The 18114-nt window shown below is 48.1% G+C and overlaps 2 protein-coding genes across 2 annotated transcripts in view; one reads left to right on the top strand and one right to left on the bottom strand.

The window, feature by feature from the left end:
* Positions 1-8481, top strand: part of pex6 (peroxisomal biogenesis factor 6) — a gene marked incomplete at its 5' end in the record, with an annotated part of 35945 nt that extends 27464 nt beyond the window's left edge. The window contains 4 exon segments of the mRNA XM_080547142.1: positions 2552-2668; positions 3317-3394; positions 4107-4246; positions 7501-8481. Coding sequence (XP_080403268.1) covers positions 2552-2668; positions 3317-3394; positions 4107-4246; positions 7501-7637 — 472 coding nt within the window. The 3' untranslated portion in view covers positions 7638-8481.
* Positions 8482-12581: 4100 nt separating this feature from the next.
* The window catches only part of dpy30 (dpy-30 histone methyltransferase complex regulatory subunit), a 439880-nt gene continuing 434347 nt past the window's right edge, over positions 12582-18114 (bottom strand). The window contains exon 6 of the mRNA XM_080546768.1: positions 12582-12597. Coding sequence (XP_080402894.1) covers positions 12595-12597 — 3 coding nt within the window. The 3' untranslated portion in view covers positions 12582-12594. The remainder of the gene's footprint in view (positions 12598-18114) is intronic.

Raw genomic sequence — 18114 nt, 5'->3', positions numbered from 1 at the left:
TATATAGCTGTTTCTTTTTCTATTCTACTATTCTATTCTACTTCTGCTGTCTGCGTCTCCCTGGGTATTCCTAGACCAGATGGCAAACAGTAAAGAAATGCCACAATATACCAGGACTTAAGAAACGAGATGTCCAACAAAGGATTTGACTAACCCTGGCCTATTTTGCGCAACAAGTACGGTAGACTCTGATGCAGCGGAGACAGGGTTGCCAGATGGGCTGGTTTTTGGTGGATTTAGACGTTTTTAGATTGGTTAGGTTGGAAATTCTCAATCCCATCTGGCAACCCTTAGCAGATTGTAGGCTATGTTTACAGATATCGCACTGCTGTGCACACCACACTTTGTTAAAAGAAATAAAGCTTGTACTTTTCTACTTATAATACATTCTACTGATGTAGTCTACCATTTGGTTTTAGTTATAGGCTATTGCTCTCACTTGTTAATTTTTTAATTAATTAATATTAATATTCATTTTGCCATTTAGCAGACGCTTTTATCCAAAGCGACTTACACTTACGAATTACAGGGACATTCCCCCTGGAGTAACTGAGGGCTAAGTGCCTTACCCAAGGGCACACTAGTAGTGGTGTGGCTTCAGGCGGGATTTGAACTCACAACCTTCCGATCCCAAGTCCAACTCACTATCCACTAGACCACCACTACAGTACTTGTTTGTACCTTTTGCTAAGTCAAGCATTTAGAATGTAGAGTGCATATTGCGATATTTCGCAACGTCAATAACGCATCGGACTCTAAAAAACGCACGTTTTTTTTAACCTCCGTTGCGAAAGGGCCCCCGCCGCCACCTTGCGGGGGGGCCTCAGGATTTTGCGGTACGCCACTGGTGTGTGTGTGTCTGTGTGTGTGTGTGTGTCTGTGTGTGTGTGTGTGCCTGTGTGCGCCTCTCCATCTAAGTAAAATCCTTGAGAAAGTGATTTTCAGACAACTTACTGATTTTCTTAGCAAAAACATTTGATTTGAGAAGTTTCAATCAGGTTTTCGTTCTAACCACAGTACTGAGACTGCATTAGTAAAGGTTGTAAACCATCTCAGACTTATCATAGATGCTGGTGGTGTATCAGTTCTGGTCTTGTTAGATTTGAGTGCTGCTTTTGATACAGTAGATCACACTATTCTAATACATCGTTTAGAAAACTGTGTCGGCCTCTCAGGACTTATTACGTATTAGAGTGGTTTAAATCTTATCTAGCTGGTCGGCATTTCTCTGTTGTCCTGGGAGACTCTGTTTCTGATCATGTTGACATCACATGTGGGGTCCCTCAGGGGTCTATTCTTGGTCCCTTGCTCTTCTCCCTGTACATGATCCCATTAGGTGGAATCATCAGAAAACATGGTGTAAAGTTTCATAGTGATGCTGATGATACTCAGCTGTACATATCAGTATTGCCTGATAATTCACATGCACTCAGCTCGCTGGAGAATTGTCTCCGAGATATAAAACTTTGGATGTCCAAACATTTTCTACAACTAAATCAGGACAAAACTGAGATTATTGTCATTGGAACAAAACCACAAAAAGACAAATTGTCAAATACCATGGGAACGTTGCTTTCAAACTGCAAACATGAAGCTACGAATCTAGGTGTGATTATAGATTCTGACTTAAGCTTTGAGCTTCACATCAAATCGATCACTAGAAATGCTTTTTATCATCTACAGAATATTGCAAAAGTTATACATTTTCTCCGGCAAGCTGATGCAGAAGTGTTAATGCATGCTTTTGTTATTACACGTTTGGACTATTGTAACAGTCTCCTTTCTGGTCTTCTCTCAGAAAGCTGTTGGCCAGCTGCAATCAGTCCAAAATGCAGCAGAGAGAGTTTTAACCAAAACAAGCAGACAAGCTCATATAACTCCTATTTTAGAAACTCTACACTGGCTTCCTGTTAAGTTAGTTATTTCAAGATCCTTCTGCTTGTTTATAAAGCTCTCACTGGCACAGCACCAGAATATCTGAAGGACCTTCTGCTAGCATATCAGCCCAATAGAGCTCTCAGGTCTTCTGCTAGCATATCAGCCCAATAGAGCTCTCAGGTCTTCTGCTAGCATATCAGCCCAATAGAGCTCTCAGGTCTTCTGCTAGCATATCAGCCCAATAGAGCTCTCAGGTCTTCTGACGCTGGTTTTCTCTGTGTACCACATGTACAAAAGAAGAGGTTTGGTGAGGCTGCATTCTCATTTTATGCTCCAGATTGTGTCTCACTGCCAGTTTACATTAGGGATGCAACCTCAGCACATAATATGTTCAAGTCAAGACTAAAAACCCATCTTTTTAATATTGCCTTTAAATGACTAAATAATTTAATTATGATTATATAATGATTGGAGCACTTTGAGCTGCAACGTTTGCAGGAAAGGTTCTACAGAATTTAAAAAGTTATTATTATTATTATTATTATTATTATTGTTATTATTATTAGGGTTAAGGTTTGGGCAGAATATCATATAATCCTACACGGTTGTTCTGTGTGTGTGTGTGTGTGTGTGTGTGTGTGTGTGTGTGTGTGTGTGTGTGTGTGTGTGTCAGGGTGGTCTCCCAGCTGCTAGCTGAGCTGGACGGCCTCCACTCCTCTGGAGACGTGTTTGTGATTGGTGCAACCAACCGCCCGGACCTGCTGGACCAATCACTGCTCAGGCCTGGCAGGTGAGAGGCGGGACCCTGCCCTGGCCATCCAATCACGGTTGGAGATGGTCCACTTCAATTACCACCGCCTGTTATCCTGTTAGCCTGCTAGCCTGTTAGTCTGTTAGTCTGTTAGTCTGTTAGTCTGTTAGCCTGTTAGTCTGTTAGTCTGTTAGTCTGTTAGTCTGTTAGCCTGTTAGTCTGTTAGTCTGTTAGTCTGTTAGTCTGTTAGTCTGTTAGCCTGTTAGCCTGTTAGTCTGTTAGTCTGTTAGTCTGTTAGTCTGTTAGCCTGTTAGTCTGTTAGTCTGTTAGCCTGTTAGCCTGTTAGCCTGTTAGTCTGTTAGCCTGTTAGCATGCTAGCCTGTTAGCCTGACCTCGCTAGCCAAACATCTCTCTTTCTTCTTCTATCACGCCTGTTGCCTGAGCTAGATTACTCTGTACTCTGTATCTGTTGTAAGTCGCTTTGGAATAAGACGTCTGCTGAATGCCAAACATGTAAATGTAAATGTCTTCCCCCCTCCCCTCCCCTCCCCTCTTCCCCCCTCCCCTCCCCTCCCCTCTTCCCCCCTCCCCTCCCCTCCCCTCTGCCCCCCTCCCCTCCCCTCTTCCCCCCTCCCCTCCCCTCCCCTCTTCCCCCTCCCCTCTCCCCCCCTCCCCCCCCCCCCCCAGGTTTGATAAGCTGGTGTACGTTGGGATCAATGAAGACAGGGACTCTCAGCTGCAGGTGTTGAAGGCCATCGTCAGGAAGTGAGTGTGTGTGTGTGTGTGTGTGTGTGTGTGTGTGTGGGTGTGGGTGTGTGTGTGGGTGTGGGTGTGGGTGTGGGTGTGTGTGGGTGTGGGTGTGGGTGGATGTTTGTGTGTGTGGGTTTGGGTGGATGTTTGTGTGTGTGTGTGGGTGTGGGTGGATGTTTGTGGGTGTGGGTGTGGGTGGATGTTTGTGGGTGTGTGTGTGGGTGTGGGTGGATGTTTGTGGGTGTGGGCACTGGCGGACTCAGGGGGGGGGGGGGGCGACCGCCCCTCCTGGTGCCCCCATGGTTGAAAAACGTCTCTCTTAAGTGCCCTTTTGAGTGGCAACATTAGAGGATGTGCCCTATTGGCTGCCCTTCCAACGGTCTAAACTTGACCTTGTGCACTGATGGGGTCCCATGTTGTGCAGTAGGTGCCCTTTTTTTCTTTTCACCCCCCCTGCCCTTCAAACAGCCTGAGTCCACCACTGGGTGTGGGTGTGTGTGTGTGTGTGTGTGTGTGTGTGTGTGTGTGTGTGTGTATGAGTGTGTGTGTGTGTGTGTGTGTGTGTATGAGTGTGTGTGTGCTCAGATTGAAGGTGTAATACAGCTGGATTTTGTGTTTAATCAATTAAGGATTTAGACACGATGACGTAACATACAGTGTGACAGGACTTATGATAACGTTTTGTGTGTGTGTGTGTGTGTGTGTGCGTGTGCGTGCGTGTGTGTAGGTTCCAGGTGGACCCGTGTGTGAGCCTGCGGGGGGTGTTGGGGCGCTGCCCCCCTCAGCTGACGGGGGCGGACCTGTACGCCCTCTGCTCCGACGCCGTCATGGCCGCCACCAAGAGGAGGGTCACACGCATCACTGAGGGTACACACACACACACACACACCACGCATGCATACACACACACACGCACACACACATGCACACACAAGGTGTATGTAATCAAGTCCTATTACAAGGTGTATGTAATCAAGTCCTATAACAAGGTGTATGTAATCAATGACAACAGAAACAGTATGAGATCATTCAGTTTTCAAACCTGTTTTTATTTTTATTTTTTTACTAAGTTACTTAAGTTTGCGGCTTTACTGCAATAATTCATGATTCTCCAGAAAGTCTTCACTGCACAAAAGATGATTATAAGATTAAGATAATAAACTGTATCAAATAACCCTCAATGTCATGCCACGTCATTCTCTCTCAACCCTCTCCTCATCGAACCCCAGCCGCTCATATCACATATCTGATCTGTTCCACCACCAGCTCACCTGATTCAACTGATCACGTACAAACCAATTAGGATAGTTGACTCAGGTGTGCTGGTGGTGGAACAGATCAGATATGTGGAACAGCGGCTGGGCGTCCCTGAGGAGGGGCCTGAGAACTACTCGTCTGAAACTGACGGTGCCTTCGGGTACTCGTCTGAAACTGACGGTGCCTTCAGGTACTCGTCTGAAACTGACGGTGCCTTCGGGTACTCGTCTGAAACTGACGGTGCCTTCAGGTACTCGTCTGAAACTGACGGTGCCTTCGGGTACTCGTCTGAAACTGACGGTGCCTTCAGGTACTCGTCTGAAACTGACGGTGCCTTCAGGTACTCGTCTGAAACTGACGGTGCCTTCAGGTACTCGTCTGAAACTGACGGTGCCTTCAGGTCTCTAAAGCCCAATTTATACTTCTGGGTAAAATCTACGCCGTACCTTTTCGCGCACCTCTCCGAAAAGGTAACTACGCGGCACCCCTATCAAGGGCCATATCAAACATATGACACGTAAGAACTGTGATTGGTTCCGCTTGGTAGCGTCACATGATTCGGACTGCTTTCTTCCACTTCTCCTCCGCTGCGAGACCGCCCATGTCTTAACCCTAACCCTAACCCTAGGGCCATTCAGCTGCGAGACCGCCCATGTCTTAACCCTAACCCTAACCCTAGGGCCATTCAGCTGCGAGACCGCCCATGTCTTAACCCTAACCCTAACCCTAGGGCCATTCAGCTGCGAGACCGCCCATGTCTTAACCCTAACCCTAACCCTAGGGCCATTCAGCTGCGAGACCGCCCATGTCTTAACCCTAACCCTAACCCTAGGGCCATTCATGTCTTTAAATGTACATTTTTGGCATTTAGCAGACGCCTTATTCCAAAGCGACTTACAATCAATACATTTGAATACTAAGCATGTGAATCAGCAGTCCACCAGTCGTAGCAGGAAGAGTACTCTAGCTCGGGCCCGGGGCCACTGATAGAAGGAAAAACCCTCTTCTATCACCTTCTTCTAAAACTTTTTTTTTTTTTTTTAATACTGGAGGAACAGAGAAACAGTACAAGGGGGGCAATAGAAGTTCTTAGGGACACCGTAGAGGGGAAAGCGGACGTCTATAGGAGACGTAGTGCTGAGGGCAGAAGATGTCTCAGGAGGAGCAGTTAAGGTGTAACCTGAAGAGGTGGGTCTTCAGTCTACTCCATGTCCTGTTCTTCTACTGCGTCTCAGATGTTTGATGTGATCCTCTGGGCTTCAGCACATATCAGCTCCATTGTGGCTTCAGCTCCATTTCAGTCGCCATTGTCACACAGATAGCGATAGCAGAGGGAAGTAAACATCAGTACCTACCCTAACCGGAGGAAGCACAGTACAGGGGCGTAGAACACACACTGCCAACTAGCCATGTGACGGTGTAATTGCAGGGCGACGCAGACCGACCAACGCAGAACTATAAACTGGGAGAGCCCTTGCGTAGGCTAACGGCGTAGCCGCGCGTAAATTCGACGCAGAAGTATAAATTGGGCTTAACTCTGAGCTTCTCAGATGTTGCGCAGGGTTTTGCGTAGCAGAGCTTCCTATTGGCTCAGTAATCCTGTCAGAGCTTCCTATTGGCTCAGTAATCCTGTCAGGTCTCAGAGGCTCATGGCCTGCCGGTCTGGTTTTCCAGAGTGGTGCTTGAATGCAGCATGACTAACAAGTGCAATAAGTCCATTTGTATCTTTTTCACACACGCCTTCTTTCTCCCTCTCTCCCTCCCTCCCTCCTCCCTCCTCCCCTCCCTCCCTCCCTCCCTCCCTCCCTCCCTCCCTCCCTCCTCCCTCCTCCCCTCCCTCCCTCCTCCCTCCTCCCCTCCCTCCCTCCCTCCCTCCCTCCCTCCCTCCCTCCTCCCCTCCCTCCCTCCTCCCTCCTCCCCTCCCTCCCTCCCTCCCTCCCTCCCTCCCTCCTCCCTCCTCCCCTCCCTCCCTCCTCCCCTCCCTCCCTCCCTCCTCCCCTCCCTCCCTCCCTCCCTCCTCCCCTCCCTCCCTCCCTCCCTCCCTCCCCTCCCTCCCTCCTCCCCTCCCTCCCTCCCCTCCCTCCCTCCTCCCCTCCCTCCCTCCTCCCCTCCCCTCCCTCCCTCCCTCCTCCCCTCCCTCCCTCCCTCCTCCCCTCCCTCCCTCCCCTCCCTCCCTCCCTCCCCTCCCTCCCTCCCTCCTCCCCTCCCTCCCTCCCTCCCTCCTCCCCTCCCTCCCTCCCTCCCTCCTCCCCTCCTCCCTCCTCCCCTCCTCCCTCCCTCCTCCCCTCCTCCCTCCCTCCTCCCCTCCCTCCTCCCCTCCCTCCCTCCCTCCCTCCTCCCCTCCCTCCCTCCTCCCCTCCCTCCCTCCCTCCTCCCCTCCCTCCCTCCTCCCCTCCTCCCCTCCCTCCCTCCCTCCTCCCCTCCTCCCCTCCCTCCCTCCCTCCTCCCCTCCTCCCCTCCCTCCCTCCTCCCCTCCTCCCCTCCCTCCCTCCTCCCCTCCCTCCCTCCTCCCCTCCCTCCCTCCTCCCCTCCCTCCCTCCTCCCCTCCCTCCCTCCCTCCTCCCTCCCTCCCTCCCTCCCTCCTCCCCTCCCTCCCTCCCTCCCTCCTCCCCTCCCTCCCTCCCCTCCCTCCCTCCCTCCTCCCCTCCCTCCTCCCCTCCCTCCCTCCTCCCCTCCCTCCCTCCTCCCCTCCTCCCCTCCCTCCCTCCTCCCCTCCCTCCCTCCTCCCCTCCTCCCTCCCTCCTCCCCTCCCTCCCTCCTCCCCTCCCTCCCTCCCTCCCTCCCTCCTCCCCTCCCTCCCTCCCTCCTCCCCTCCCTCCCTCCCCTCCCTCCCTCCCTCCTCCCCTCCTCCCTCCCTCCTCCAGGGCTGGACAGTGAGGAGGCCCCCCTGCTGCTGTGTGCTGAGGACTTTGAGGAGGCTGTGCTGGGTCTGCGTCCCTCCGTGTCTGACCAGGAGCTGCTCAAATACAAACTCATCCAGCAGAAACTCACCGCTAAATAACCAAGAAGCCCCCCCCCCCCCGAGACCAGGGAGGGCCCCGGGACCAGGGAGGGGGGGGCGGGGGTCAGGCACCTCCCCCTAGCAAATCAGGGCCTTCTCTGCCCTCCCCCCATACCCACCGCCCCCAAGAGACACTGTGTGTAATTTGAACCCAAGACCACTTCTGATGCTGAACGCTAGGCTAACGCTAACGCTGCTGCCCCAAGCAGGGGCTAATGCTAGGCTAACGCTTCTCTGCTGCCCAAAGCAGGGGCTAATGCTAGGCTAACGCTGCTCTGCTGCGGCCCAAGCAGGGGTTAATGCTAGGCTAACGCTAACGCTTCTCTGCTGCCACAAGCAGGGGCTAATGCTAGGCTAAGGCTTCTCTGCTGCCCTAAGCAGGGGCTAATGCTAGGCTAATGCTAGGCTAACGCTTCTCTGCTGCCCTAAGCAGGGGCTAATGCTAGGCTAATGCTAGGCTAACACTTCTCTGCTGCCCCAAGCAGGGGCTAATGCTAGGCTAACACTTCTCTGCTGCCCCAAGCAGGGGCTAATGCTAGGCTAACGCTAATACTACGCTCTCCCAAACGTCATCACCACTCAAAGCGCCTGTGCCATCCTCCTACGCTGGTTGTTTTGTTCTGTTTTGTTTTTGATTTTGTAATTTTGCACATAAGCTATAATGTCTTTATAGAATAATGGTCCAATGATGAAGTGAACAATGATGTAATGGTGGACCAGGTCTAGTACAGGTCAGTTTGGGCTCTGCACACATACGACTTTCATACCTGGTACGTCCATGCCAGGTGTTCTGTTCTGTTCTGTTCTGCTGCTCACTCAATAAAACCTCTGAGCTGTTACCAACCATGCTGCCTGGCCTCTGATTGGCTGTCCTACAGGAAGTCCCTAAAGCCAGCAGACCACACAGGGTTGGACTCCCTCCTTCCCTCTCTCTCTCCTCCCTCCTTCCCTCTCTCTCTCCTCCCTCCTTCCCTCTCTCTACCCTCCCTCCCTCCTTCCCTCTCTCTCTCCTCCCTCCTTCCCTCTCTCTACCCTCCCTCCCTCCTTCCCTCTCTCTCTCCTTCCTCCTTCCCTCTCTCTCTCCTCCCTCCTTCCCTCTCTCTCCGCCCTCCTTCCCTCTCTCTCTCCTCCCTCCTTCCCTCTCTCTACCCTCCCTCCCTCCTTCCCTCTCTCTCTCCTCCCTCCTTCCCTCTCTCTCTCCTCCCTCCTCCCCTCTCTCTCCTCCCTCCTTCCCTCTCTCTCTCCTCCCTCCTTCCCTCTCTCTCTCCTCCCTCCTTCCCTCTCTCTACCCTCCCTCCCTCCTTCCCTCTCTCTCTCCTCCCTCCTTCCCTCTCTCTACCCTCCCTCTCTCCTTCCCTCTCTCTCTCCTCCCTCCTCCCCTCTCCTCTCTCCTCCCTCCTTCCCTCTCTCTACCCTCCCTCCCTCCTTCCCTCTCTCTCTCCTCCCTCCTTCCCTCTCTCTACCCTCCCTCCCTCCTTCCCTCTCTCTCTCCTCCCTCCTCCCCTCTCTCTCTCCTCCCTCCTTCCCTCTCTCTACCCTCCCTCCCTCCTTCCCTCTCTCTCTCCTCCCTCCTTCCCTCTCTCTACCCTCCCTCCCTCCTTCCCTCTCTCTCTCCTCCCTCCTTCCCTCTCTCTACCCTCCCTCCTTCCCCCTCTCTCTCCTCCCTCCTTCCCTCTCTCTCTCCTCCCTCCTTCCCTCTCTCTCTCCTCCCTCCTTCCCTCTCTCTACCCTCCCTCCCTCCTTCCCTCTCTCTCTCCTCCCTCCTTCCCTCTCTCTACCCTCCCTCCTTCCCCCTCTCTCTCCTCCCTCCTCCCCTCTCTCTACCCTCCCTCCATATATAGACAGACATGCGTAACAGTGTTTAACCTCTGTCATAGACAGACATCCGATCACACGCAGCTAAACTGATGTACCGCATTAGTCCATTAGAACGTATTGGGTCACACTTTATAGTAAGTTGGCAGTTTATTGCTCGAAAATCATTTGTTCCAGTGAGTATTGTAAGTACTGTAGTACTGAGTAACATAGGCTAACCCCCCTGTATGGTAGTACTGTAGTACTGAGTAACATAGGCTAACCCCCCTGTATGGTAGTACTGTAGTACTGAGTAACATAGGCTAACCCCCCTGTATGGTAGCATAGGCTAACCCCCCTGTATGGTAGTCGCATGGGCCGCAGTGTGTGCTGTATGGCTGATGTTTAAATAAGCAGAGTTGTCAAGTTGAAATGATTGTCTGCTATAGTTTTTGTTTTGACTAAACCCTCCAATTTGGTTTACTGACAATCGTGGGAGGACAATTGATATCTATTGTATTTACATATGAAATAGGACAACTTAGTATAAAGTGTTACCATATTTATTGAATAAATGAAAAGTATATATAATTTGTATGCAGTATTCAAAGACGGCTGTCCATGTGAATAACTATGCTTATTGTGTGAGGTGAGTCCTTGTGATTGCTGGAGTCACTTGGTAGCAAAATATAGACAGAATTATAACAAAATAAAGACAAAACAAACCTGGGAATGATAGATTGTTAATTGTGTTAACGGTAACTTTCAAACAGTGCAAACGTTTTTGGTTTTTCTCTCCTTCTACAGTAGATATGCAGTAGAGTACAGTATGCTAGCCTACCAGGCTCAGTAATTGAATGAATGCAATTAATGATGTTATCTGACTCGCATTATGACATCACACGTTCCCAGCAGCTTGTGTTAATTGACACCTGGTTTCTTGAATTTCAGCATCTCATTAACATCTCATTAACCTCAAAAACACCATGATAGCATCGGTTACTATGGTCACCATCAGACTCTGTCCTACGACACACACCACCTCCACTACCACCAGACTCTGTCCTACAACACACACCACCTCCACCTCCATCAGACTCTGTCCTACGACACACACCACCTCCACCTCCACCACCATCAGACTCTGTCCTACAACACACACCACCTCCACCTCCACCACCATCAGACTCTGTCCTACAACACACACCACCTCCACCTCCATCAGACTCTGTCCTACGACACACACCACCTCCACCTCCACCTCCATCAGACTCTGTCCTACGACACACACCACCTCCACCATCAGACTCTGTCCTACAACACACACCACCTCCACCTCCACCATCAGACTCTGTCCTACGACACACACCACCTCCACCACCATCAGACTCTGTCCTACAACACACACCACCTCCACCTCCACCACCATCAGACTCTGTCCTACAACACACACCACCTCCACCTCCTCCATCAGACTCTGTCCTACAACACACACCACCTCCACCTCCACCATCAGACTCTGTCCTACGACACACACCACCTCCACCTCCACCTCCATCAGACTCTGTCCTACAACACACACCACCTCCACCTCCACCTCCATCAGACTCTGTCCTACGACACACACCACCTCCACCTCCATCAGACTCTGTCCTACAACACACACCACCTCCACCTCCACCACCATCAGACTCTGTCCTACGACACACACCACCACCACCTCCACCTCCATCAGACTCTGTCCTACGACACACACCACCTCCACCTCCACCTCCATCAGACTCTGTCCTACGACACACACCACCTCCACCTCCACCTCCATCAGACTCTGTCCTACAACACACACCACCTCCACCTCCACCATCAGACTCTGTCCTACAACACACACCACCTCCACCTCCACCTCCATCACCTGATACTTTCCCCCAGCACCGACACTGTCGACCCTTTAGACTTGAGGCCCCAGACCTAGTCGGGTGGTGTGGACCCAGACCTAGTCGGGTGGTGTGTACCCAGACGCGGTGTGTTTGGTCTGGAGCAGGGCCCTGATTGGTCAGATTTGGCAGATGGTTCAGACTTCAGACTTCCCGCCAGTCTAGCGTCCTGCTGCCTGCGTCCTGTTTAGACGCTCACACCTACTGTCAACGTCGCTAAAGGAAAATCTAGGCTTATTTCTATAAGTCTCGCGATTTATAGACCATATGTATATGGTACTGTATTGATTGATTGATTTTATTCATGGATCGAGTAAAGTGTGAACACGTACACTTACGTACACTTACGTATATATTGTCTTGTGTGTTGTTGTGTTGTGGTCTTGTTGTTGTATGTACTGTAGCTTGTTCAGCATGGAGAATACCAAGTCATGTTCCTGGTGCACTGCACATGGCCAATAAAGTTTAATTGAATTGAGACTATCAAAAATATATATACTGTATATTTTATTTATTTTTATAAATATCACGAGACTCAATCAAAAATAAGCCTAGATTTTCCTTAAGCGACATTGATGGAATACCCCCCTAGTCTTGGTGTTTATGTCCACCTACTGTGACCTCGGTGAGGCTCTTCTGTCTTAACACAACTTCACTTGGGAACAAAGCATTGACCTGAGCTAAGAAACACAGCCATAGCCTAGCCTAGCATAGCATAGTTCAGCTCTGGGGTCAGTTTCACGAAAGCTTCGTAGCTTTAAAGTAGTACTTTAATTTCCTCTAGGCCCGCAAAGCAACGAGGGAGTAACGATTGTAAAATGGTTTTGGTTAGACTGGTGGACCGGGTCTGGTTACACCCTGGTGGACCGGGTCTGGTTACACCCTGGTGGACCGGGTCTGGTTACTTTCTCCACGAAGCGTTTGTGAAACCGGCCCCAGGGTTTCTAACTAAAGATGTCTGGGATGTATAAGATGAAGGAACAAAAGCACACTGGTAGAATAATGAACCATAACAAAGGTGTATTTGAAGAGTAAAGAGGAGGTACAGGTGTGAGCGTGGGCAGGGGGGGGGTTCAGGTTTAATCAGGGGGTCGGGGCCCCCCCGTTGTTCCCGCCGCGTCCGTTGGCTTTTAGTTCGTTGTTGTTTCGGCAGAGATTGAAAACGTAGTTCTTCCATGTCCTGGTGCTCCTCCATGCCGCCAGGGGGCGGGCGGCTCCTCCGGGGGGTCTCAGGTGAAATGCGGCATCCGGCTGCAGGTTCTGTTAGGAGAGACAAGAACATGATGTTGGTTTGGGCGGTTTTGTTTTTGTTTTTGTTTTTGTTAGTTTTCGATTTGTTTGTATTCAGTTGTCGCGTTATTTGGTTTGATACGGGAGTGATTTTACCTGTTGTGATTATAGTTAGGCTGCTTAGGGTGATGTCCACAGTATCAAAACATTACCAACATGAAAAAGCCAAAAATGAAGAAAAAGACAGTTAGATCAGGCAGTTGTTAATACCTTTTATCTATAGTTTTTTTTAATGTTTTTTTTTTCTTTTCAGTTTAGTTGGAAACTGTTGAACGTTTTCATTGGAGACTGAGTTCCAGAGGCAAGCTACCCGCTCTGAAACAAACCAGGGGTTAGTTAGCAGACCAGGCTCCCATATTTACACTAACCATATTAACCATATTTACACTAACCATATTAACCATATTTACACTAACCATATTAACCATATTTACACTAACCATATTAACCATATTTACACTAACCATATTAACCATATTTACACTAACCATATTAACCATATTTACACTAACCATATTTACACTAACCATATTAACCATATTTACACTAACCATATTAACCATATTTACACTAACCATATTTACACTAACCATATTAACCATATTTACACTAACCATATTAACCATATTTACACTAACCATATTAACCATATTTACACTAACCATATTAACCATATTTACACTAACCATATTAACCATATTTACACTAACCATATTTACACTAACCATATTAACCATATTTACACTAACCATATTAACCATATTTACACTAACCATATTAACCATATTTACACTAACCATATTAACCATATTTACACTAACCATATTAACCATATTTACACTAACCATATTAACCATATTTACACTAACCATATTAACCATATTTACACTAACCATATTAACCATATTTACACTAACCATATTAACCATATTTACACTAACCATATTAACCATATTTACACTAACCATATTAACCATATTTACACTAACCATATTAACCATATTTACACTAACCATATTAACCATATATACACTAACCATATTAACCATATTTACACTAACCATATTTACACTAACCATATTAACCATATTTACACTAACCATATTAACCATATTTACACTAACCATATTTACACTAACCATATTGTGAGACAGTCCACCATGGATGGCTTTCCCTGTTGTAGTTGTCGTGTTTTTGTCCGTTAGAGTAACTTGCTCGTCTGATGTGCGTGGGTATAATGACTCACACGACAAGGAATTCTCTGTTTCTGGTTCTTTAGTGAACTTCTTCAAAACACAATATAAGATACAACTAACTGTGTCCCAGATGGCAGGTTAATAGATGACGGGAAAACTAGCTCTGGCACAGAACAGCAGCTTTGCTGTCCATACCGATGAGCGTTGTTCCCTTAACTGACTGTTACGTAACCTAGGTAACGAGCTATATCTCTCTCTGGGTGATCATGTGACATACAGTAACGCAGCATACGCCAGCAGCCATCTTACACCAGCTCAGCAGAGGTACTGTGTTACCAGACGTGAGTTACTTGCTGTCGTCCGCTACACTCGCCAGTTCCGCCACTACCTACTGGGCAAGAAGTTTCTGCTACGAACAGATCATGGCAGTCTCACCTGGCTGTTTCGGTTCAAAAACCCTGAAGGTCAGTTGGCTCGCTGGCTGGAAGAGTTGAGCCAATATGACTTTGACATAGAGCATCGAGCGGGCCGGCAACACTGCAATGCTGATGCCATGTCAAGGCAAACCAGAGAACATTCAGACAAATGTGACTGTTACCAAGCTGGAAAGAACTTGTCTGATCTACCATGTCAAGGATGTAAGTACTGCCGAAGACTTCATGAGCAGTGGACAAGATTTGAAGACGATGTTGATGATGTTGTGCCGCTGGCAGTTAGGAGTATTGAGTCTGGTGAGACCAGTGATGATAACACTCAGTCGATGGAAACAGATCCACCACATACAACCATGCTGGAGACTCCAGTAGTTAACTGGCTGTCAGTCAGTCAGATTGGAAGAGCTTGCCAAACTTCAGAAAGCTGATCCTGTCCTCTCCACCCTCCACACAGGAACACTCCCTACTAAAGATCAGGTGATGCTTGAGAGCCCTGCAGTGAGGAAGTTCTGGCTCTGCTGGCCTCAGGTCATGCTGCAGCAAGGAGTTCTCTACTACTCCTGGGAGAGAGTAGGAGCCCAACAACCAACCGTGTTGCTACTAGTTCCAGCTTCCATGCAAAGAGAGGTCCTGCAGGCTTGCCATAATCCTCCTCAATCTGGTCATCTTGGGGAAGCAAAAACACTGGAGCGCTTACACCAGAGCGATCACTGGTATGGAATGGGTGAAGAAGTCCTTCTGTTTGTGAAGAGATGCCAGCACTGCAATGCATGCAAAACTACGGGACCAGTGAAACGAGCCAAGTTGCAAAGCTACCAAGCTGGAGCACCTTTGGACCGTCTCCACGTAGACATCCTCGGGCCATTCCCTGTATCCAGCTCTGGAAACAAGTACATTCTCGTCATAATTGACCAGTTTACTCGATGGGTCGAAGCCTTTGCTGTTCCTGACCAAGGGGCGGAAACAACAGCAAGGAGGCTTGTGTATGACTTTATCGCCCGATTTGGAGCCCCCCTCGAGTTGCACACTGACCAAGGTCGCAATTTTGAGAGTTCCCTGTTCCAGAATGTATGCAAGCTCCTACAGATCACAAAGACAAGGACCACCCCCTACCACCCTGCCTCTAACGGACAGGTGGAAAGGTTCAACAGAACTTTACTCCAGATGATCCGGTGCTACGTGGACCAGAACCAAAAGAACATCTGTCACTACTCACCTCAGCCTACCGCAGCTCACGCCATGCAATCACAGGGTTCACACCTAACAGGCTCATGTTTGGCCGAGAAGTTCATCAACCACAGGATATCCAGTCTGGGGCTGCAGAACTCAAATCTGACCGAATGGAGGTAGCAAATTTCCTTCATAACCTGGGAGAAGGACTTAAGAAGGCACAAAGCACAGCGAGGGAGCACCTCCGCACTGCACAAGAACGTCAGAAGAAGATGTATGATGTCCGAGCACGAGAACATTCTTACAGCGTTGGAGATTTGGTGTATGTAAAGGATGACACGAAAAAGAAGGGACTAAGCCCCAAGCTTCAAGCACCTTGGAAGGGCCCCTTGATTGTGGCTGGATGCCGTGGTCCTGTCCTCTACGATATTCAAGGGTTGAAGCGCAGAAAGATAATGCACCATGATCGGCTTAAACCATACAATAGTGAGGTGGTCCCTGCTGGGATAAAACGTCAAAGGAGTCAAGTGCTGCAGCAGTGCCAAGACCCAGCTACACAGCTACCTGAAGAGGATGTCCCGTTGGTACCAGAGCTGCCACTACAGAAAGACAATGATAAAGATCCAGCAGGGGAAGGAGCTTCTCGAGAGTCATGTGATCAAGAGGAGAAACCTCATCTCAAAGCTCCAAGGTGTCAGCAGGAAAAAAGACAAGAGGACACTCCAAAAAATACTGTTAAAACATCTAAGGGACGCATGGTTAATAAGCCAGAGAGATTCAGGAACTAGTTATTGAAAGAGAGACTGTTTAGTTTATCTGCAGATTGGTTACTTCATCCAAGAAGTTTTGCATTATAAAGAAAAATAAATAAATAAATGTTTTACTGCCAAGTAGTTAAGTGTTTTAATTGTTTCACTGCTGTTTAGCTATAGGGCCTACGAGTTTGCAAAGACTGTGATGTAAGTAATCTAATAATTTAGACATGTTCATTGAGTCAACTGTTCTATTCCTAGACATGTTAATGATAAGTCACCTGTACTGAAGGGACTCAGTACTCTTGGAGGGGGATAGTGTGAGACAGTCCACCATGGGTGGCTTTCCCTGTTGTTGTTGTTGTTGTTGTTGTTGTGTTTATGTTACCGTTATTCTTGATTGGTTACTGTATGTCACATGATCACCCAGAGAGAGATATAGCTCGTTACCTAGGTTACGTAACAGTCAGTAAAGGGAACAACGCTCATCGGTATGGACAGCAAAGCTGCTGTTCTGTGCCAGAGCTAGTTTTCCCGTCATCTATTAACCTGCCATCTGGGACACAATTAGTTGTATCTTATATTGTGTTTTGAAGAAGTTCACTAAAGAACCAGAAACTGAGAATTCCTTGTCGTGTGAGTCATTATACCCACGCACATCAGACGAGCAAGTTACTCTAACGGACAAAAACACGACAACATTCACCATATTTACACTAACCATATTAACCATATTTACACTAACCATATTTACACTAACCATATTAACCATATTTAATCTAACCATATTTACACTAACCATGTTAACCATATTTACACTAACCATATTAACCATATTTACACTAACCATATTAACCATATTTACACTAACCATATTAACCATATTTACACTAACCATATTTACACTAACCATATTTACCATATTTACACTAAACATGTTTACACTAATCATATTAACCATATTTACACTAACCATATTAACCATATTTACACTAACCATATTAACCATATTTACACTAACCATATTTACACTAACCATTAGGGATGGGACGAAATATCGTATGGTGATATATCGCAATACAAAAACGCATCGTGTTGTAGAAAAATGGATCGCAAAACAAACTGTTTTATTTTCCATTAGCTACACTTCTTGGGGAGGCGGGGGTGTATCCACGTTAAACGCACCCAACCCGAATCTGGCGAGTGGCAAGCCCATGGGCTCGTTGGTAACATTAGTCCACCGTAGTCTCGCATAGCCAGACCTATCTATCTCCACACTTCTCATAACCAGACCTATCTATCTCCACACTTCACATAACCAGACCTATCTATCTCCACACTTCACATAACCAGACCTATCTATCTCCACACTTCACATAACCAGACCTATCTATCTCCACACTTCACATAACCAGACCTATCTATCTCCACACTTCACATAACCAGACCTATCTATCTCCACACTTCACATAACCAGACCTATCTATCTCCCCACTTCACATAACCAGACCTATCTATCTCCACACTTCACATAACCAGACCTATCTATCTCCACACTTCTCATAACCAGACCTATCTATCTCCACACTTCACATAACCAGACCTATCTATCTCCACACTTCACATAACCAGACCTATCTATCTCCACACTTCACATAACCAGACCTATCTATCTCCACACTTCATAACCAGACCTATCTCCACACTTCACATAACCAGACATATCTATCTCCACACTTCTCATAACCAGACCTATCTATCTCCACACTTCACATAACCAGACCTATCTATCTCCACACTTCACATAACCAGACCTATCTATCTCCACACTTCGCTTTGCGCTGTGAGTATGTACGCGCGACGCGCACGTTTTTGCAGGGTGAGATGTCTGTAGATGGAAAGTAAGC

This window comes from Nansenia antarctica, assembly GCF_963989245.1.
Source record: "Nansenia antarctica genome assembly, chromosome: 16".
NCBI lineage: Eukaryota > Metazoa > Chordata > Actinopteri > Argentiniformes > Microstomatidae > Nansenia > Nansenia antarctica.
Note: the sequence above shows the minus strand (reverse complement) of the source record. Positions and strands in the feature narration are given on the sequence as shown.